We start from the raw sequence: 22,670 nt of genomic DNA, 5'->3' as shown, positions 1-22,670 counted from the left end.
AATTCTAGCTTTAAAGCTACGCTGGAAAGGCCTTCAGAAATCTTTAAACCATTCCTATTTTCTCATCGATATATTATGTAGGCAGTTATGGATGTTTGGCCTGTACCTTACTGTGTCTCCAAAGGAACTGTATCAGTACACTAATAAGTCATGCTGTGTCATATCTTATGATTAGTTTTGTCTTCAAAAGAACAGAAGTGTTTTTTAGAGGTATTACAAAGATTAAGGATGAAGAAAGGTTTTTTCAAGAGTTTACAAGTAACTTCTGTCTTGAAGTAAACAAAATGCGTAAAAATTACTTCTTGGGTTGTTTGTTCAGATGTCTTTATAAAGATGTCATTTTAAAGAAATACATAATCCATTAATGCTTCCCAAGCCATCTCTGCTTTTCTTTTACATTTAGTATCAGTATATCCAAAAATATTTCTGATTTCTCTCCACATCCAAATGCTGAGAACCCTAACATTTGATTTCATGTACCAAATGGTTTTCCTTTCATTTTGTTATTCTAGTTGTTGGTTTTTGCCAAATTGATTAGCTTAATAATTTATTGGGAATACCAGAATGTACTTTCCAAATAAGGGTCTGTATTCATTTATAGGACAACAATAAATCATAGCCCTGAGAACTGCTTTGTTCCAAAGTAGAACAGTCCATCACAGGCCTGTTCTCTCTCTGTACAACACTTTTCACAGGAACTGAGGACAATTAAAGAATTATTCCCTTGTGTAATGTAGAAGCCATGGAATGCTAGGGAAGGGAACATAAACTTAAGAATTACAAGAATGTTCAATAGATTATGGTCAGTAATGCTGGGAAAAATAATAGGTTCTCTGGAGTAGAGAAGAATTCGGTCCTTCTGTGTAGTACTACTGCATTTTCCAGATATAAATTAAACAAGCAAATCAAAACATATGGTGCCTGTAAACATCATTCTCAGGGCCTTGCTGAAGTCCCATAAAGGCACATTTGTGTCATGTAGATGGGCTGCTTTTAGTTTTTCATAGGACGAAAAGGCTACAAAACTTTAAACCTTCATTGCTGTCTAATTGTTATACTGTCTATTGTTATATAGAATACAACTCCAATTTTACAAGGTGATCATTCTGTGACCCTGTAGGAGACTGGAACATGAAACCTAGTAGGGTTTTCTCAGAGGTTTTTTGCTACCTTTTATTGAGGAGTGGTTCATCTTTGATACCATGGAGTATGTAGAACGTGATGATCAGTGTTTTCAAAGCTAGTGCTAAGGAAGGGTCGCACTTGACAATTGTATCCCATAAGATAACCACATGCCCCCCTTCCTTCCTGATTTACAAGCTATGCTGCACAGTACAGTTTTCAGACTCAGATGTTCTTCCCATTCACTTCCTGAGAAGGAAGTGCTCAAAATGTGTACTTGCTGTGATCATGGACATTTCCTTTCAAACAGGAAATGATACAACTCGGTGTCAGCCTGTAATCTTTTTTTAGGAAAATGACAACACCAACATGGGTCTCTGGAATTGTGAAAGACTGGCAGATGCTTTTCACACTGGCAGCAGTCAATAGATTATTTAATTATTGGTACCTCAAAAGCTGCAGAGAAGGAGTCATGAATCCACACCAAACAGTTTCCCAGCACACTATAGTCTCTGGCTAAAATTGGTGCTTGGCACTGGAATTCTTAAGCCAATACTCTTTCTCCAGAAAATCAAATCCAGAAAATCATGATGCAAATCTCTTGTTTATCACCAGCGCACAGCAGCCTTTTTAAAAGACTGACAATATCCTATTCAGATAATGCAGTGTGTCACTTTAGATGCATGCCACAAAATAGCTGCCTTGGAGGGAACAGGTTAAAAATTTCATCTTCAGCTTGTGATTTATTCAGTGCCACATGAATGCTCTGAGTGATGATACAGAGTGTGCCCTGCTTGGTTCTGTAAACACTGCACAGGGGTAATAGCCAGCTGCTCACGGGAACATTGCAGCCCCTACATTCTCTCTGTTGCAGATGGGAGAGGTCATGCCTCCAAGAGACAAATATCTTAAAGGCAGAAACTCGTTGTAGCTTTGAGTCTACATCAGTTCTCCCAGATCTGACTGTGTTTTCAAAAAGATATGGAAATTCAATGGGGTAGATTTTGCTATCACGTGCCATTATAATTATAGTCCCATAATCATATGTAACTAGCATTTCTTAATGATCACGTTATGATGTTTACTGTGAAATATTTATCCAATTCTAACCCTTCTGCTACAAGCAAACAAGTACTGTGCAGAATCTGAGAGGCCATGAAAATAAAAAACCCTGTAAAGCAATTGTAAAGTACATACTAAGCCATTTCTAAAGTAATATGATGGCAAAAAACATCCCAGAGGTCTTATTGATCTTCAATACCTTAATGCTAGAGTGCTTTTAATAATAGATGAGTGAGACATAAATGCCACGTAATACTGCATTATCCTAAATAACACCTATAAATTGCCTTGTGTAATGTAAAATTGAAATATGCTAATGGAACATTGTGTGACTTCTTCCCAGTAAAAGCTGTCAGCAACCTGCCAAAATATTAAAGCTGACAGAGATGAATGGGAGAAATTAATTAATATTTAAGAATATTTCTCGTCTTTTTATTCCACTCTTGGTTTTGCGGCTGGTTTCCTCAGGCATTTTGTAGTTATTATACAATCCCATGTGTTGATCTTCTGCACAAAGACTTGTCCTGCTAAGGTCATCTATAAGCTTTACATTACCCTCCCCATCCGAAAAACCATTTCCTTCACTTTGTACCCTCTGGTACTTGTCAGGTGATACTTCAATTTATCTCCTGCTGGGAGAACATGCATGTCACGGATGTCCCTGCTGTCTTCATCAAGATAAGAGTTAAGATAAAGGTCTTCCTGTTTCTAGGCTCAATTTAGGGTAAATAAACTATTGGATGTAGGAATATTGTATTTGAGTGGAATGAAGAGAGTTGTGAGTGAGCCATGACTTTATATGCTATAAGGAAAACAGTTTTGAGGAGCTGTGACTGATGGTTGGGGCCTTGGTCTGCCTCGGCCTAGAGGAGAGCAGAGCTCCCATTCAGATTGCCTCAAGCCAGGAAGACCAAGGATTTGAGACAGCTTTTGGCTTTATTCCAGTTTTTAATAAAAGCAATTTAGAAACTTCAGAATATTTCATGAGACTGTCATCTAGCTAGTCTTGCTCAAATTCATAAAGATGTTTCATACTGAAGGAAACACAAAGAGTTCAGTTCTTCTCCTGGCTGTAAGTACAGACATTTGCCCTGCTGCAAGAAGCAGGGATATTTTCTTTAAGTGCAGTTGGTTTTAAACATGAACTGTGTGTTTCAGGTTGGAATTGTTCAGTATGGACAGACTGTAGTCCATGAATTTTTCCTGAATACATACTCAACAACAGAAGATGTGATGGCTGCAGCCTCGAGAATACGTCAGCGAGGTGGCACACAAACCATGACAGCCTTGGGAATAGACACAGCCAGGTAGGCACACAGATGTCCTGCACATGGGAGAAACAAGCACAGGCAGGGGGGTGATTCTGATTTTATGTGTTAAAAATATGGCATGGCTAACACCTGACTTCAGTTTAGCTAAGCAAGCATCATTATGAGGAAGGTGGATAAGCAGACTCCACCCAGTTCCTAGAGCAATTGTGTATGAAAGGCAGCTGTCTCCTGAATGGAGGAATTAGGAAAATATAATAGATATGGAGCAAGACTGTAGGCCTAAGTAAAGGGCTAACAATATCTGGTGTCACATAGAGCTGGTAGGAGCCATGTATGTAGAGGGATGAGAAAAATCAAGTTTTACAGCAGAAAAACAAAAAAATAGAATTTTTAATGTTAATTTGTTTTCATTCTGAAGTTGAATATTACAATGTTTGGGCCCACATTTGTTAGAAAGCCTAAAAATTTTATATCCTAAGTTTTTGAAGCTTCTTGATCATTGGGAGATTAAAGATGTGTTGTAGCAATAGCAGTATTTAGAAATGCTTCTTTTATGAGGAAAAATGAAATCTGAGCTTCATAGAACAGACAGTAAATGTAAAATCTCTCAGAAAATTTCAAACTGTACAACATTGTCCTGGTATCTTTTCTTTTCTGGGTTTGTTTTTTCCACCGCAAAAGCATTCTTTTATTCCACAAAAGTTTGCAGTCACACTTTACAAACAACCATTTAGTGAAATACGCAGCAACCTTCTGATGAACAATTTGATTATATGACCAAAGTTTTGTTGATGTGGTGTACAATTGAATTCTTGTATATTAAGGTTTTCCTGAGATACGAGTAGAAGCTTGAGAAGTCTGAAAAAGTTCACAAAAGCAGAGCCAGTTGAGAATTGCCAAGTATTCAGAAACCACATCTAGTTCAGAAAGCCCCTTTGTACCATGAACTACTGCAGGCTTGTACATACAGAAACTGTCAGCAAAAGCTTCTTTTGTTCTCACAGTCATCCCCCTTTGGCCATTTCAGTGGTAAATTTCAGCTTTCACTCATGTGGCCAGTCCTAGAATCCTGTGGTATTTTTCTGAAAAGAGGAAGCCCTGCTTCCTTCTTTCTCCTCCAGAGCCCTAACCCAGCCTTGTCTTGTCAGGTCCAGAGTCTGGGTGAACAGCTGCCCAAAACCTCAGAGCCTGTTTACCCATCTGCAATTGTAGAATTCAAGTGGGTTCCCCAACCTTACCTGCAACCTATTTCTGCCACATCCCCAACACCCAGTGTTAATTAACATAGGTGCCAGAGGTGTGCTGGTAGCTGAGTAAATAGTTTGACCACTTAAAGTGCTGCTTTAAAGGGTGGAAGTAGGTGAGGGTTTTCTACACAGGATTTTGGAAAGGGAGGGTGTTGGCTGAGTGTCTTTTTTTTAAGATGCCAAAAGCTGTTTTAAAGTGCCAGAAGTTTATTTGTAGAGGGAAAGAATTTTTCACTACACAGGTTTTTATTTTCTGCTATTGCTCTCAAGTGAGTGAACGATGAATGAATTCTTGTGAAACTTTGGCTGTGAACTGTCATGTAAGTTCCAATTGCAGTTGTTTGTATTTGTTCATGGTTAACATTAATCTCAATTTCTTGCTTCCTAGTTAATATAAAATCTTTTAGTTTATGGTTGGCTATGCAAATATGATGCATGTGCTAAATGCTGACATTGCCTTTCTCCGAAACGCTTTATGGTCCCTTTAGGGAAGAAGCTTTTACTGAGGCTCACGGTGCACGCAGAGGAGTACAAAAAGTAATGGTTATTGTGACTGATGGGGAATCACATGACAACTACAGATTACAAGAAGTGATTGATGATTGTGAAGATGAAAACATTCAGAGATTTGCTATTGCTGTAAGTGAAATTTAATGGGAAAATTCAGAATCTTAAAAGCATGTTTCATCTTCTAAATGTAATTTCAGTTTTAGAAGTTCATTTCATAGAATCTTTATGGAAATATAATTATTTCAGAGAGGAAAAAGCTGGGGGAAAAAAAAAACATTAAAAATTTGCTTTCTGATTTTATAGCATACAAGAAAAGCAATTTATCTGTCTTCCAGATGATGACAGGTGTGTGTCTGTGTGAGGAAAAAGGAGGAAGAGTTTGAGGGACAAATCAAATCCTTTTTTGTTAAAAGCAACACTGAGCAAAGTGGACTATTACAATTCTAAGCAACTTCTGCAGAAACATTACCTATTAAAAAAAAAAAAAAAAGCAGCAAATGTAAACCATCAAAAAAATGTTCATTATGTCTGTGTTGTATGTTTGCATTCTAAAGCTGTCATTTTCATGTTAAGCAAACAGTAGCTGAATGAGAATAGAGGTTAACCCATATCAAGAAATATTAAAGCATTAGTTATGGATTTAGTGTTAATACTCAACTATATTTGTGTATTTTATACAAAGATCTTCTATTTGCTGCCATTAATTTTGAAGGGACAATGGTTTGTTGCTGCTCAATTGCGATCTTTATTTGTTTTGGTATCTTATTTTTTGGTAAAACAAGGTGGTATGAAAGCATAAAACTTAAAGAAAGATGTTATACTTGATTTAAAGAAAGGTACAAGGCAAAAGTTGAATCCAGCAGCACACAGGTTTTCAATGGTTTTCTTCAAAAAATTAGAGATAACTAAAGAAAAAGTTGTCCTTGACACTGCAACAATTTTTCACAATAATACCCCAGTTTAGAACCAAATTTGAATTGGTCCAGTGGGCTGAGATGCTAGAGCGTAGGAATTTGTTTTTTGTCTGCCTCTCAAATCAAGTTTAGTCTATAGAGCCCTTTTCAAAGGAAAAAAATCTGTTTGTCTGGGAATTAGAGAGGTGTTTTTTTCTGAGGTATCATGAATTGTTACAGCCATGTTGTTAAAACTACAAACCAAACCTAAAGTCTTGTATTCTGTTGAAGTTGTTAACACTGAATGCAAGTATTGTTCTTATATGTATTTATAGTGCAAATCTTCACAGAATAAAGAACTATTCTATGCCTACTCAGCTTGTCATTAATTGAATGTATAGCATGTTATGATAAGAACTGGCGGTTATGCAGAAGCCAGTGTAATTGTGCCCTGGGTTGGGAAGTGTTTTCTTGTTTTTTTCCTAAACTATGGCCTTCTTCTACAAGTCAGAGGATAAATGATTAGAATTTTCTGAAGAAGGAGTGAAAAGTACAGTTGAGGATACCAGACATCACACCGTAGAGTTGCTTTGTTTCCTGTCAAATGGTATTTTCAAACAACTGAGCTGTCATACAGTTCTGTTCTCCTTAAGAAAGAATGCTTTAAAATTAATTTGAGTGAGGTTTGCGTAGAACAAATTAAGGTTAGATATGATTTTCCATTAGTCTCTGACAACCTACCTCAATGATATATTTTTAACAGGTTATGAAATGTGTATTTGACTTTTGTTTTGTGGGTTTTTTCGTTGTTTTTTTTTAATTCTCTTTAGATTCTTGGCAGCTACAGCAGAGGAAATTTAAGTACTGAGAAATTTGTAGAGGAAATAAGATCAATTGCCAGTAAGCCTACTGAAAAGCATTTTTTCAATGTCTCAGATGAATTAGCTCTTTATACCATTGTTGAAGCACTTGGAGAGAGAATATTTGCCCTGGAAGGTATGACGTTATTTAAAATATTACTTTATTCCTGCTTTACAACTGAAACAAATAGAACACCACCTGTTTTTATCTTCCTTTGGATTGCATTGTGCTGCATAAAATTTATTATGCAATTATTTCTTCCATGCTTCTTATAAAAACATTTTATAATACACATCAAAATAGTAAATACAAATGTGACTATATTCATAGGAGTTAGAGCCTGTGCAGACAATACCCTGAAAGGGTAGGTAACCAGAACTGTTTTAATGTGGTAAATAGGAAGTTGCCCTCTTTTAGGTAAAAAACATTGCCAGATCATACCCCAATTACCCCATGATCATCTGTTTTTCTGCCTAGTTGTTTAGGGTCTCTCTTTGGTTGGTTATCAATTACAGCATATCACTTTGCTCTAAAAGTTAGCATGGACTTGCAGTATAAAGTTAACAAGATAAAATTTTCCTTTGGGAAGATTCACAGTATTCAGACTGTAACACAGAAAAGTCATTCTCTCATAATGTCTGTTTATATTCTCCTTCCAAACGAGACAACATTGTCCAAACCACTGTTTGTTTCAAGTACACTACTGGTAAGAGGAGACAGAGTTTATTAGTTATAAATTATACTGGCCAGCTCTGATGGGGTTCATGTAATACAAAGAAAACATCCATCTATGTGGACTATTTTTTTCAACACTTCAACTTTCCAAGCAGCTACAATAGTGTAGTTTATACCTGGAACAAAAGAAAATATTGAATCTACAAAACAGAGACAGTATTTTCAATTTTTTTTACAATGGAGTTACATTTCTCACACATATTTAGATTGGGGGCTTTTTTAGTGTATTATTTAGTTTGATCAAATATTAATGTTTTCAGCTATTACTAAATATTTTCAGCCATAAATAGTTTATTAAAATATAATTTATATGTTCTTTTTTTACTTTCTGGACAGTGTGGTTTCCTCAGCTTTGCAAAAAAATAGTTTGAGGAGAATCTAGTCTCTCTAAAGCACAAAGTTTAGCCTACTTAGGGACATTGAGTACTTCAGAGTTCATTGAATAGGGTGCTCTTTTCTTAAGCCTTTATACTAGGAAGAATACACTTTCAGTGGGCATATAGTTGTTCAAACAGAAATTGAAAAATTAGTCTACATTTTGTCCTTTATACTTCTTAAAAAGTGAGAAAAATATTTGCATTTCATTGTCAGAATAAAATGTTAGTTTTTTATCCATTAGCTATAATGAATATAGAATAAGTTAATTAACCTGACAGCAGATGAAGGATGTAAGGCCTAACATGACTGAGTTTCTGGAAATCCAAATAATTTCATTACTGCCAAAAGGCTTCTTGGTTTGCAGATTTTCTGTAGGAACTCAGAGATGCACTAAGATTTCTATATAAGACACCTGCAACATGAGACATGAAAATTCTCCTCCTCCACCTAAGTCCCAGAAATCGTGTAATCTGTCTGCAAGAGAATCAGAATAGAAATGAAAATGGGATTTTAGCTTTTTGTCAAAACATAGCAAGGTCAAGCTGCTCCAGTAGGTTGGAGCTAGATAATGCTGACTAAGTCAATTTATGCTGATTCTTCAGGCATAGTTTCCTGCCCTATCCCAAACTCTTCACTTGTATTCTGGATTAACAACTGTGTCCATGCATGCATTTTTCTGGTGGTGGAAGCAGGCAGATTAATTCTGTACCATGCAGCTGTCAAGCCAGTTTATTGGATGTGTTTAATTGGAGATTAATCAGCTATGTACATAGTGACTTCCGTGTGTCAGAAGAACCTTGGTTGTTGAAATTTGATATCTGAGTCTGTCTAAATTCTCAATCTCAATTGCTTCTTGCTTGTGTAGTAGTACATTTTATTTTTTTTTTCCCTGGATTTCTTATTTTCATTTTGGTTCTTCAAAAAATGCAAAGAAAAATTGAGAGAGATTTGAAAAATCAAATCCAACAAAAACTCCTGCTTGACAGCCAGTGAATTTTTACACATAATCTTTTTCATATGCCTCTGTGTCTCATGGCATGGACATTGCTTTTAACAGCAATTTTATGTTTTATCCAACCCGTAGGCAGGCACAAATGTTTTTTCACAAAATATCCTTTGTAAGATGCTTGGCAGTTTAGAACTGAATGGAAAGTTAGGCTAAGGGCCATTATCTAAGTAGTGTTTTGAGCTGCACACACCAACAGTACCAGCTTTGTCCTCTGCCTCAGACTGTGAGAATCCTGTCTTTCTCAGCTCATTAAGGGGCATCTTTTACTGCATGAAAATATTGTTTATCAGCAGATGTGCAGCTTAAGAGTTTTATGTATAAAAATTACTTTTTCAGACTTAGCAAAGCAGCTACATCTTGTGAAAGAAACATGATAGTCTTAGTTTGTATGTCAAACACTTTCTCTTTGAGATCATGTCTCCTTCCTGCAACTGGCTGTAAATTGCAACAATTAGGAAAGTCCTCATGTCCCAGGGAGTAGCTGCTGGGGTTTAGTTGCTGAGTATCAAAAGTTCACCATTATTTAATAGTCCAGATGCCTGAAATTCATGCTACTGTGCTTGCTATGGTTCAGTTTCATTCACACCATTGAAGGCTTGCTGCAGCACTCAGCTGGTAGCAAATTGTGAACTCTTCCTGGACCAGCATCAGAGCAGATTTCATAGCTTGCCTCTACTTTCTCTCAAAGAAGAATCAACATGCAGAATATAGTTCCATTGGCTGCTTAGAGTGGCAAAATAGTGCTTGACTATTAAGGGCTGGTTATCTTTCTTTTAAATAGAGGAAAGGCAGAACTTTTTCTTCTCTGAAGATATTTCAAGTTTACCTGGGAGCAAAACAGCCCATCAAAGTTTAATAACTAGCATATGACTACTTGACAAGATACTGAAGCTAGTACAAAATCACCTGATACCTTTTTTATAAAAAGTCATTTGAGTGAATGAGATCTTCATGTAATTGTCTGGGCAGGATTATCATTCCCCACCACTTCACTGAGGCTTATGAATCTTGGACGGCAGAGATTTTCCTATGTTGTTTTTGCAAAGGTTCATACAAACACCAAGTGTTTTTCATTTAAAGTTTCTCCAGCTGCCTACAGAACTTTAGTTGCATGAATACAAGGCCAGGGTTACATGGCTAGTGTTCTATTGTTCACTTAGCTCAAGTGGAAAATGGCTTAACCATATTAATCAAACATTCCAAACATACTTACCATCAGCCTGAGTTCAAATCTGGTCAGTTTTAGTCCAGAAACTTTGTTGGACAAGTTCTGAGACATGATTTAAAAATGGAAATTCCCATACTTAATAGTAGCATTCAACATGGGTCTTTATTTCCATGTTTATTATAAAAATCTATGGTAAACTATATTCACTGAATAGATTAGTTAATTGTGCCATCCTTTACTATCGTAGGATCATTTTCATAACACTCTTCAGTTACTTTTTCAGATTGGAACAAATTTATTTTTGAAACTTTTTTTTTTTTCTGTTTAATAGCAACAACAGACCAGCAGGCCTCCTCTTTTGAAATGGAAATGTCTCAAGCTGGTTTCAGTGCTCATTATTCTCAGGTAAACAAACTGTTTGAATATAGGAGTTATTTTACAAAGTGAATTTTTGCTGGTGGTTCTATGAATTTGGAATAAGTGTTTCAGGTTTCTTTGTATAGTCCTGTTTGCTGTTGAAAGTTTTTGGAGTAAAATGTATGTAAAGAGTATTTATAAACAACAAGAGCTCAAGAGAGTACGTATATACTTCACATGAACTCTAAACTTAATATTCCCATAGCATTTTCTGTCAGGAAAATAGCCTAAAAATATGTTAAGAAAGATTGAGAAAGACTTTTTACCAGAGCCTTTAGTGACAGAACAAGGGGCAATGTTTTAAGGTGAAAGGCACAGGGCCACAAAGATGACAGAGAGCTGATGCACCTATCCTGTGAAGACAGGCTGAGAGAGATAGGGTTACTTAGCTTGGAGAAGACTCCAAGGACACCTTAGAGTGGCCTTCTAGTATTTAAAAGGGGCTGATAAAAAGGAGGAAGAATTTTTACATAGGTAAAAGTTACACTTTTTACATGGGTAGCTGGCAATAGGACAAGCGGAAACAGTTTTAAATTAAAGGAGCAGGGGTTTATATTAGATGTTAGGAGGAAATTCTGTACATGGAGCAAAGTAAGGCACTGAAACAGATTGTCCAGGAAACTGTGGATGCCCTATCCCTGAAGGTGTTCAAAGACAGGTTGAATGGGGCTCTGAACAAACTGGTCTAGTTGGTGACATCCCTGCCCATGGCAACGGGGGCTGGAACTGGGTGACCTTGGAGGACGTTTCTACCCAAGCCTTTCTGTGACCCTGTGATTGTAGGATCCATAACATAATAGGAAAAGCAAGACTAACTATGTAAGTATGCAGGAAACATTACCCAGATGTGAACATCCTGAGCTATGAATGTCTAAAGATGATTCACAGAGAGAAGGTGATTCATGTAGAGAATTATCTTTTCGTTTTACTCTCCTCAAGGACTGGATCATGCTCGGAGCAGTTGGAGCATATGACTGGAATGGCACAGTGCTCATGGTGAAAGACAGTGGTATTTCAATGCCAACTAATGACACCTTTCGTGACAGGCGTTCAGAGAGAAATGAACCTCTTGCAGCCTACCTAGGTAAGAAAAATAACCCACCTTACAACACTTTTCAACAAATGCTACAAGACCTCTCTCAAAGCTCATTCAAAAGGAATATCTTACAGAATATTTTATATTCCAGCAGCCTGGGAACAAGTCTACTCTCTAATTTTCATGTTCTTTTAAAAAAATAAATAACTCCTACAACTAGAAAACAAGTCCAAACATAGACCTAAGTATATCTAGACTTTCTCAACAGAGATGTTCAATCTGTTCAAAAAGGCTTTCACAGATTCCTCTAGTATTCTTATCAAGTTTTTCTATGTCTTGATAAGTTAAAAAGTCTTATACAATATTAAGTCCAAATGTTTGCTTAAAATTAGGCTGTTTTCTGTCACTCAGTGGACAAAACCAACAAGACCAACATCTTTTTTTGTAATAATATTTTGCCTATTGGCAGGTTATTTTTTTTTTTACCAAAAAGCTTCAGTGGCCTTGCTCTCTGGTCTAGGTCTTGCTTTCTATACCTCATGGTTCTGTTTGCTATCTCATTTAAGTCACACTTCCATTGACAAAGAATCATTGCTAGAATATTTTGATTTTTTCCCTAAGTACACTTTCTTCATTGACAAATGCCTTTTGCTGTTGCCTTTTATTACAACTCTAGGTAATTTTCAAATTAAGATTGTATCCTCCCATAAAGCTTTCAACTCTTTCACAGTTTTTATTTCACTGCAAAATTTCTAAGTCTTCCTTCACCAATGTTGTTAAACTGTTGTTAATATTAAGCAGAACAGAGGCAGGTTCAAAATACCCAGAGTCACTTTTTGAAGACTTAGTGAGTTTGACAGTGGGCCAGTGACACCTCTTCTTTGAAAGCAGCTTTTCATGAGTTATTTCTTACACTGTGTGAGAATTAAGTTAACATGGCTCACCAGCCTGGGAACAGATTTAATAACCCAGTGTGCTCACTCTCAGGCTGTAGATAAATAAAAAAAGCCTTATAATTAACTGCTATTGCTTTCTGCAATGAATAGGAATAAACATCTAGTTGTGGAATAAACCTTACAAAGGCTCTGAATCACAGCAAGTATTTCTGATGCATTCTGTGAGTATTGCAACTTGATTTCTTTCTGCTTCCTAGGATATACTGTGAATTCAGCACTGACACCTGGAGGTGTGCTGTACATAGCAGGACAGCCACGATACAATCACACTGGCCAAGTTATTGTTTATAAGATGGAAGGAAAAGAGGTGCAAGTGATTCAGAGATTAAATGGAGAACAAGTAAGTATGCATTCACAATTAACATACAAAAGGAATATAGCAGAAGAAATAATAAGTATTTCAAATGAGAATTAATTAGAAGAGCACATGAAACTGGGAGTTGTAAGCAAGATCAAGAGGAAAAGTTAGGCAGATCCTTTGGTGTAATTAGCAATGTGAAGTAGACTGTTCAGTAGCTCTTTTGGAATTTCTTTTGGAAATTTTGTCTTTGAGGGTTAAATCTTAACCAGTGTCAAAGTGGTTGTTGCCATCTCTGTATGTGCAATTTTGTCTGTCTGCTGAGTGGAAGAGCATGTCACTGGCAAGAGTTTTGACAAGCAGGGTTCTGTGCAAGGGCTTCTTGTGGGATAGACTGAAGTATTGAATAGTTGCTGGTTACACAGAGTAGGAGCTCACTGAAAGCTATTTCTGTAGGAGGAAAAATCCCCACATAACTGCATAATTAAGGATGGTATTATTAAGATAATACTATGTTTATGAGAACTGCCTATTCTCATCTCCCCAGGCTGTAGTATCAACTTCTCTCAGGAGCATTCAGGTTACCTAATTTTCCTCTGTAGCTGATGTCTGCAACTCAGCTAATCAGTCAGTCATTCAAACAAACATTTTAGAGTCAATGAACTAAAGTAGGTATTAGGGAACTGGGCCTGCTCAGCCTCAGGAAGAGACTTCTGTGATGGGGCCTCAGCAGTGTCTGTCAGTGTCTGCAAGGGAAGGTTCAGAGGAGGGACCAGGCTCCAGAGGTTGAGCAACAGGACAAGAGGCAAGGAGCAGGCACAGGAAGTTCCACCTGAACGTGGGACTTATTTGCTTTACTTTGTGGGTGACCAGGCACTGGAATGGATTGTCCAGAGAGGTTTTTGAGTCTCTCTCACTGGAGATACTCAAGAACCATCTGGGCGTAATCCATGCCATATTCTCTGGGATGACCCTGCTTCAGCAGAGAGGTTGGACCAGATGACCCACTGTGGTCCCTTTCAGCCTGACTGATTCTGTGATTTTTTAAGGTTTGAGACATCTGGACTACTTGAAACATCTCTGTGAGAGGAGATGTATCTTGGACTAGAAGAGGCTGCTTCTCCTGTTAAGTGTAAAAGAACTGCAGGGTATCTTGCGTATCTCTGAAGTGAAAGAAATCAGATAAATCCTATAGCTTGTACCCAATCTATTAATGTATCCATCTCTTCATGTAGATTTTGTTCCTGTGAAAATATTAACTTGAGAATTTTGGCAACTCTCTGCACTGAGCTATCTCAGAGCTTTTGCCCAAGCATTTTTTACTTGTTTTTTGAAGAGAAAACTAACTTGCCCAAGGTACTCTTATTCCAATGTTGTCTTAAGAGGTCCTAATCCCTATAGCAGGTAGAAATCACCCATTTATAGTTTCAGACTCAGAGGAGTTGAAAGTTGAATAAATAAATACTATACCACTATAAATAAAATATTTAATTTTAAAAAAAATCAGACAACAAATGCTAAAACTGGAAACAAGCTTTACAGACATACAGAAAAAAAAAAATCTATCTTGTAAAGAAAATTTCTGCCTAGTGGTTAATATTTGTCATTGATGCAAGAAGTTGGTCTCTGAAAAGGAAATATAGGATGATGTTGCTGACTCTGTCTCTGATGTATATGTTTTGCTACAGATTGGGTCATACTTTGGGGGCGTTATCACCACAGTCGACATTGACAGGGACTCATTTACGGACCTTCTTCTTGTTGGAGCTCCTATGTATATGGGAACTGAGAAAGAGGAGCAAGGGAAGGTATATGTTTATAGTCTGAACAAGGTAAGGTGATGATTTTATTGAACAGGAATAGAGCATGTTCTTTACTGCCTTCCTATCCTTATTTTAAAGAAATGCAGTAATCTGAACTGGGGAAGATGACCTGTTGAAAATAAGGAAAAATGGTTTTGACAACTGAGATTATAATGCAATTTAATTTTAAACTTCATTCTCAAAATTTTTTTGGGCATGGAGTGTATTATGTAGATAAGTATTATATCCTGTAAGCTCAAGTTTGGCATAGATTCAAATGTATAGGATTACTTTCTTATCACTTTCTTTTTTTTCTTTCATGGATTAGGGAATGATGAGGCTCATCCATTCTAAAAGTGTGATCTCCGATATCCTTGCTATTTGATTAGCAACCTAGAGCTAAACTCCATGCATTCAACAGCTTGTAAATGTCAAATTGAGGATTACACCAGGTCCTCGTCCTCTCCTCTCCTCTCCTCTCCTCTCCTCTCCTCTCCTCTCCTCTCCTCTCCTCTCCTCTCCTCTCCTCTCCTCTCCTCTCCTCTCCTCTCCTCTCCTCTCCTCTCCTCTCCTCTCCTCTCCTCTCCTCTCCTCTCCTCTCCGAACCTCTCCTCTCCTCTCCGAACCTCTCCGTACCTCTCTGAACCTCTCCTCTCTGAACCTCTCCTCTCTGAACCTCTCCTCTCCGAACCTCTCCTCTCCGAACCTCTCCGAACCTCTCCGAACCTCTCCTCTCTGAACCTCTCCTCTCTGAACCTCTCCAAACCTCTCCGAACCTCTCCTCTCCGAACCTCTCCGAACCTCTCCTCTCTGAACCTCTCCTCTCCAAACCTCTCCTCTCCGAACCTCTCCGAACCTCTCCGAACCTCTCCGAACCTCTCCTCTCCGAACCTCTCCTCTCCGAACCTCTCCGAACCTCTCCTCTCCGAACCTCTCCTCTCCGAACCTCTCCTCTCCGAACCTCTCCGAACCTCTCCGAACCTCTCCTCTCCGAACCTCTCCTCTCCGAACCTCTCCGAACCTCTCCGAACCTCTCCTCTCTGAACCTCTCCTCTCCGAACCTCTCCTCTCCGAACCTCTCCTCTCCGAACCTCTCCGAACCTCTCCTCTCTGAACCTCTCCTCTCTGAACCTCTCCTCTCCGAACCTCTCCTCTCCGAACCTCTCCGAACCTCTCCGAACCTCTCCTCTCTGAACCTCTCCTCTCTGAACCTCTCCAAACCTCTCCGAACCTCTCCTCTCCGAACCTCTCCGAACCTCTTCAAACCTCTCCTCCCCATTGTGTACAGTTATAACAATTACCAAAATATGTCTTAGATGATTTGCTAAAATCCTATTTCAAGAAAAAGACCTGGAGAGACTGGATATTTTTGACAAGGAATTCTTACGGTTTCTACCTGCGTGTTGCCAACAACAAATGAATAGGTGAATAGGATTGGTGGGAAAACAAGATTTCCATGTCCTCCAGTAGTGTGGGGTTTGAAATTTGTTTTTCCTGTGCTTGATGTTATCCAGGCCCAAATAAAGGAGATGCAGTACCTTGCTTGCTTGCTTCTACTTTTTACTAACATGGAATTCATGGGAAAGACTGGTTACATGCCCTAGTGTCTGTGTGGTTTTAGTCCTGGATACACACTACATCGGAATATGTATGTTAGGCTACAGTTGATGTGTCTACTGGGGGCAAAATTCAGTCTGTGTAAAAGAAATGCCATCTTTTGGTCTGGAATAACTGTATTACCATCTGTGTTTCATTAGAAACTTCTCAGATTAAGAAATGCCTTAAGAAAAACTCTTCACACTGCCTAAAGAATGTAGTTTACTTGCAATAGCATCCAAATATTGTTATGATACTGCACTTTCCTGTGAACCTCTAATTTCAAGAAATATGCAGAAACATCTAGAGGCAGAAAGAGAAGAAGCAAGAATGTTATTGCCACATGCTGCTCAGAAAGAACACTTGAATAATAGTTGTAGAATCACAGTTTCTACAGTGCACGTAATCACTAGGAATAGTTTGTAATTGCTCTGTTTAATTCATCCATTTGTCTTCTGGACAGGAGCTCTTAAAAGTCTGCATTACTGTAATGTTGGTGGAAATTCAAAATCTCTAAATCTCTTCCTCCACAGACAAAGTTTGAATATCAGATGAGTCTTGAACCCATAAAGCAAACGTGCTGCTCTCCATTAAAACAAGACACCTGCAAAGTTCTTAAGAATGAGCCTTGTGGTGCACGCTTTGGGACTGCGATTGCTGCAGTGAAGGATCTCAACCTGGATGGGTACAATGACATTGTGATAGGCTCTCCCTTAGAAGATGACCACCGAGGAGCTGTTTATATTTATCATGGCCGTGGCAAGGCAATCAGTAAAAAATATTCACAGGTATGAAGTAAATCTCCACAGGTTGCCAACTGCTCTAATGTATATAATGTTTATAATCCTATCTTCCCTACATAGGTTGAGACTGTGACTTGACCAGTTGTAACAGCTTCTCTTTTAAATTGAAATATACTTCTAAACTCGTACTGGTTTAACTGAATGTGAGTCTTAATATTGTTAAACAATATATTCATGTGTTTTTATTAGAAACCTTCTGACATTTTCTGAACAGCCAGAAAAGCAGATATTTTGCAATCTGAAAATTTATAGTGTGTTCATCACCATAGTGACTGTTTTAGGAATACTGTAATGAAAATTTAATGTAGTTAAAGAGCCTAAACCCCATCTCACTGCCATCAAATGCATCTTGACTGTTACAAAACCCTTCAAAGTGCACTGCATTAACCTCTTTGTGCATTTCACAGCGTATTGCATCAGGTGGAGATGGGGAAAAAGTGAAATTTTTTGGCCAGTCTGTGCACGGAGAAATGGATTTAAACGATGACGGGCTGATTGATGTTACCATCGGAGGCCTTGGTGGGGCTGCCCTCTTCTGGTACGGAGACTCACAGCAAGTGTCAGGACAGAAAAAAATCTTGTTGGGATACCAGTGTAACTCTCATGCATGACTGTTTGGACTTTGTAAAGTTACTGGTTTCATCTCATGTTTAGACACTGACTGCAAATATTCATCTTCTCACATCTCTCTAGAGGAATGAGCATAAAACTTAATGTATACCGTTATAAATACTGGAATGTTATAGAAGTCTTGCTGGCTTAGAATGAAGAACTTGCCCTCCTAGACCACCTTCAAAATAGAAACTGATTCCACTTGTGGCACTAAGTAAAATAGTAAAAAAACCTGAATTTCTCTCTTTTTCACAATATATTGCATATTACTTTGTTAACAATATCAAGAACAGGTTCAAATGTAAAGGGGTCACTAAGAAAACTGATTTTAGTTCTAAATAGGAAAACTGCAATTTGAGGTCCTACAGAAAATCTGTAAAATTAAACAAAGCCTTCTGCTTAGTTTACAGTTTACAGTAACAGTCAGTTCATTTTCTTTATATGAGAGGATTATTCAGATCTAGTAGTGAGCACTATAATTTTTAAGGGAGAAGACAAACAATCTTAAACATAAATCCCTTATTTCTCAAGCGCAACTAAAACTATTTCTGTCTCTGGTAAGGAAATTGCTCACCCAGATCCTTGCTTTGCTGTCCTGCTGTTTCACCTAGCTAATCTGGTAGGTGATCAAGTTTGTCAAGGCTTGCTACCATCCTCAAGCTCCCAGCTTTTTCTAAACTTCACCTGGTATTTTCTTTCTAAATGTTCCATGTATAAACACAGTGTGACGCCCTTCACTACATTGTTGAGAACACAATTCTGAATAAAATTTGCCAGCTAAATTTTTTGCTGGTTTCATACACTGACATGCTGCATCTCATGGCCAAAAGGAAACCAAATCAGAACAAGGGATGAGGCAGGAATGCATTGCAGGGGTGGAAAATATTTAAAGTGAAAAAAACTGGGGACAAATATTAGCCTGTTCGTCTGCTCACAACCTAAGGGATGGCTAGCTATCCTCCAGTTTACATATAATGTAATGTTCATCTGTGATACTCTCAATGATAGGTCTGGGCCTTCAGTCTCTTTTAAAATGGATCTGCTTCTGTAGAGTTGCTTAAATTCTTTTGGAAATATTTCACCGGATATCTTTTCTGAAGCAAGTACAGCACAGTGGAGAAATCTTGTGACTGTTTCCTCCATAATTCCTCTTTTACTGGTACTAGGTATAGGATATATAATTAATTACTCTTCTAGACCGTCATGTTGCTCTTGTTCCAAATTCTTCAGGGGCTTTCTCTCCTGAGTGACAACTGAGCTTTAAAAAATGCTTTAGTGCTTTATGGGCTTTGGCTACTGAGGACATTTCTTTGCCTCTTTTTGTTGCTCACTTTTTGGTTTTCTGTATGATGAGTTCTCTCTGTGATGGCAGTTAGCAGGCATGCAGTAATCTGCCTAAATGAAGAAAGCCAAATGCAGAGTGAAAATGTGCCAGAGAAGTGCATTGCAACTGCCAGCTGTTTTTGTAGCATCACACAGCCAAGACATAAGATGTGAAATAATAGATGGCTTCTTATTTGGCACAACATGGCCAACACTGTGTCTGCTACTGTACTGCAGCATGGTGCCATCAACATATGCCCCAGGAATCTCACTTCAGTTGTGGATTTTATGCTTCTGCTATTTTCTTGGAAAATAATAATAAATAATGTTCTTTGGAACATTAAGGATTTTTTTTTCTTTTTAGCTATAAGCTTCTTTACAGTTGGACTCAAATGATCTTAAAGTCTTTTCCAACCTAAACAATTCAATGAATCTGTGATTCTGTGTCTGTATCTGAATGCTGAATGCTGCATATTTTGTAAGTTCATTCATAGATTTAAAAAAGTTACTGCTCTTATTTCCAAGCATTTTATTTGTGTTTTTTTTTAAGGTCTCGTGATGTGGCTGAAGTAAACGTTTCCATGCAATTTATACCTAAAAGCATCAATATTCAACAACAAAATTGTCAGATAAATATAAGAAAAACAATATGCATAGATGCCACAATTTGTTTTAAGACCAGACTAAAGTCAAAAGAAGATATATTTGAATCCAGTAAGTAGATAAGCCCTAAGCTATGGAAGCTTTAAGCTATTAAACTCATATGCTTACATGCACTTAGTAATTAAAAAATGGAATTCAGCTTTTCTAAATTCAGTATTCAAAGTGCATCTAAGATATTTTGGGAAAAGAGAATGTGTAGAGACAAAGTGCTTTATAATATGCTTCATGATATTGATCTCAACCTCCTTTGTAGGTCTGCAGTATTGGATTACCCTTGATGCACAAAGACAGATATCTCGAAGCTTGTTCACAGAAAGCCATGAGAGGAAAATGCAAAAAAATATAACTATCAAAGGGTCAGAATGTACGAAACATAACTTCTACATGTTGGCAAGTAAATCATTTAAAATATTTTTTTTCATGTTGACACTAGAGTAACCCAAGTATGTGTTCCATTAATTGCAAATCAGACAACAAAATCTGTGTTCAGAATTAATCTTAAGAAGTGTACATAAAATTTGTTTAAAACTTAGTTATTTATTTATACATGTATTAACAATTTACCTATATGTACAGTCTTTTTAGCTATGTCTCTGTGTCTGTCTTAAGAAAGAGCATACCTTACTTGATGGAGCCAAGCAGCTGTCATGGTTAGTAGTTTAGATGCACTCAGAACTCATTAGCAGCATGTGAGAAAATTTCAGTTTGCAAATTGGTGCAATTCCTCCTAATAAAATACAGTAAATAAATTTTTAAGTTTGATATAGACAATATTTATTCAATGCGAAACAGAAGCGTAATTAGCAACTGTGAGTATGAATTTGCCCAGATTGTAGCTAATGGGTGGAGTTAATGGAGTTGCATACTGTAAGCTACTCACATTTAAAATGTTTAATGACCTACAGTTGTATCTTAATGCAAAACTAATGGTAAATGATACCCAGAATTTTTTTCACCTAGCAACAGACCAAAGTTTGACTTCACAAAAGATAACGCTGCTGATGCTTATCTTACTGATCCTTTGAGGACAACTAGAAGGGAAAAGTCTGTGAGGCAACAATTGAGATAGTCTTTAATGAAACTCTGTGGGACATGCTCAGGCTATGTGAAATTTTGTGATAAGTTGCACAAAAACCTGAGTAAGTATTTATAAGGAATGCCTGGCACATTGAACTTTTCAACATCAACTGCAAGCATTCAGATGCTTCTTTAGCAAGAATGGCAACAGTGTGACAGAAAAATATTTTACCTCAGCACTTTTTGGGTCTTTTTAACCTCCGTAGATACTAAAGTGGATTTCCCTAACAGCGGTTCTGTTTTCCTTATGTTCTAGGATAAGCCTGATTTTCAGGACTCGGTAAAGGTTTTGCTGGAATTCAATTTTTCTGATCCAGAGAGTGGACCTGTTCTTGATAGCAACTTGCCAAATTCAATAGCAGAATATGTAAGTCAGAAAGATTCTGTATCAATAGTCAATGTATTTAAGGTAAAAATCATAGCCCACACAAGAGCTGAAACTATTGCCCACAAATTGGCTAGAGAGGAGGAGTCATGGAGCCTGTCCAGGAGATGTTTCCTCCAAATGAGTACTCAGGAATTAAAAGCTTAATTCAAGGTGCTTGTGAACCATGCAGGGGCTTCAAAGCTGTCTATATCTTCTATCTTCATCTGACTGAAGATAGAATAGAGTTACCAACAATTTTACTGTCAGGTTTTAGGTAGATAGGGCAGAGGTGTGTTATCCATTTACTTTGGTGGGGCTTGCCATCATTCATTCTTCTATTAATGCCTCTTTTCAGAATCTAGGTGAATCATTTAGAAGGGAATGGTGAGAAAGCTTATGTTTCTCCCATGCATTTTACAAGGTATTGGAATGTTTAACTGGTTAATATTAGGGAAGACTTCTTTTTTAAACAGAACATAAAATTAGGTAATGCATTAAAATGCAAGTATTCGATAATAAATGTAATAAAATTAAGAATAAGCATATTATTTTTGCAGATTCCTTTCACAAAAGATTGTGGAGCCAAAAATAAATGCATTTCAGATCTTGTTCTGATTGTGAAAGCAAGCATAGCTGGAGACAGGTAACTACACTGGATTTAATGTATTGCTTGATATCTGTTTCTATGTGAATTATAAATTCTGCTGGGGCTTCCTTTCTAATTCAGAAACAAGGTAGTCTGGAGACTGAAAGAAGTTCTCTTTATGTTAAAAACAGATACAATAGTTAAGATGTCCAACATTCTTATTTTATTTTACAGCTCTTCTCCATTCATTGTAAAGTCACGCAACGATAAATTCACCATCCAGCTCTCTGTGAAGAACAAAAAAGACAGTGCCTATAATACCAGAGTTTTGGTTCAATATTCTCCAAATATTATTTTTGCTGGCATTGAGGTAGGATTTTTTTTTTCACATTTTATCACAACTATCATAACATACAATGCTATTATAATAACATGTAATGAGGAAGTCTTTTTATTAAATCTTAATTTGACTGCTTGGGCATCATTCCAGCTGTTTGAAAGAGATTTCCCAGGGCTGCTCTTCTTGCTTAAACCTCTAAAGGAGTGTATTTATTTGACATGAGTGGACTCTTGCCTAGCCCTGTCCATAAAATACAGATGCAAATTTCACAATGACACTTAGAAAAAGCGTCTGCCTCTTAGATAAACATCAGCATTATGAATCACTTGTACATCTGTAGAGCCAGAAATGCCTTGTTCTTTGTCAGTAGAACTCCAGAGCCTCTAGAATTCTCCTTTTGTGCATGTATAGAAAAAGCACTGTCATGGTATCAGTGCCTGCATCTACCCTACCTCAGACAGCATTTCCAAAAGTGGCTGTTTTCCTTCCTGCCTCAGCAGATATGGCACCAATACACCTGAGGTCAGATGGGAAGCAT

At 37.5% G+C, this 22,670-nt stretch overlaps 1 protein-coding gene across 1 annotated transcript in view; it reads left to right on the top strand.

Moving 5' to 3' along the window:
* Positions 1–22,670, top strand: part of ITGA1 (integrin subunit alpha 1) — a 72,092-nt gene that overhangs the window by 36,177 nt on the left and 13,245 nt on the right. The window contains exons 7-20 of the mRNA XM_058864093.1: positions 3,343–3,491; positions 5,191–5,341; positions 6,936–7,101; positions 10,588–10,661; positions 11,613–11,757; positions 12,863–13,005; positions 14,652–14,795; positions 16,895–17,149; positions 17,572–17,702; positions 19,650–19,813; positions 20,016–20,152; positions 21,096–21,206; positions 21,764–21,849; positions 22,027–22,162. Coding sequence (XP_058720076.1) covers positions 3,343–3,491; positions 5,191–5,341; positions 6,936–7,101; positions 10,588–10,661; positions 11,613–11,757; positions 12,863–13,005; positions 14,652–14,795; positions 16,895–17,149; positions 17,572–17,702; positions 19,650–19,813; positions 20,016–20,152; positions 21,096–21,206; positions 21,764–21,849; positions 22,027–22,162 — 1,992 coding nt within the window. The remainder of the gene's footprint in view (positions 1–3,342; positions 3,492–5,190; positions 5,342–6,935; positions 7,102–10,587; positions 10,662–11,612; positions 11,758–12,862; positions 13,006–14,651; positions 14,796–16,894; positions 17,150–17,571; positions 17,703–19,649; positions 19,814–20,015; positions 20,153–21,095; positions 21,207–21,763; positions 21,850–22,026; positions 22,163–22,670) is intronic.

This window comes from Poecile atricapillus, chromosome Z (assembly GCF_030490865.1).
Source record: "Poecile atricapillus isolate bPoeAtr1 chromosome Z, bPoeAtr1.hap1, whole genome shotgun sequence".
In the NCBI taxonomy this organism is placed as follows: domain Eukaryota; kingdom Metazoa; phylum Chordata; class Aves; order Passeriformes; family Paridae; genus Poecile; species Poecile atricapillus.
This window is presented reverse-complemented; position numbering and strand designations above follow the sequence as displayed.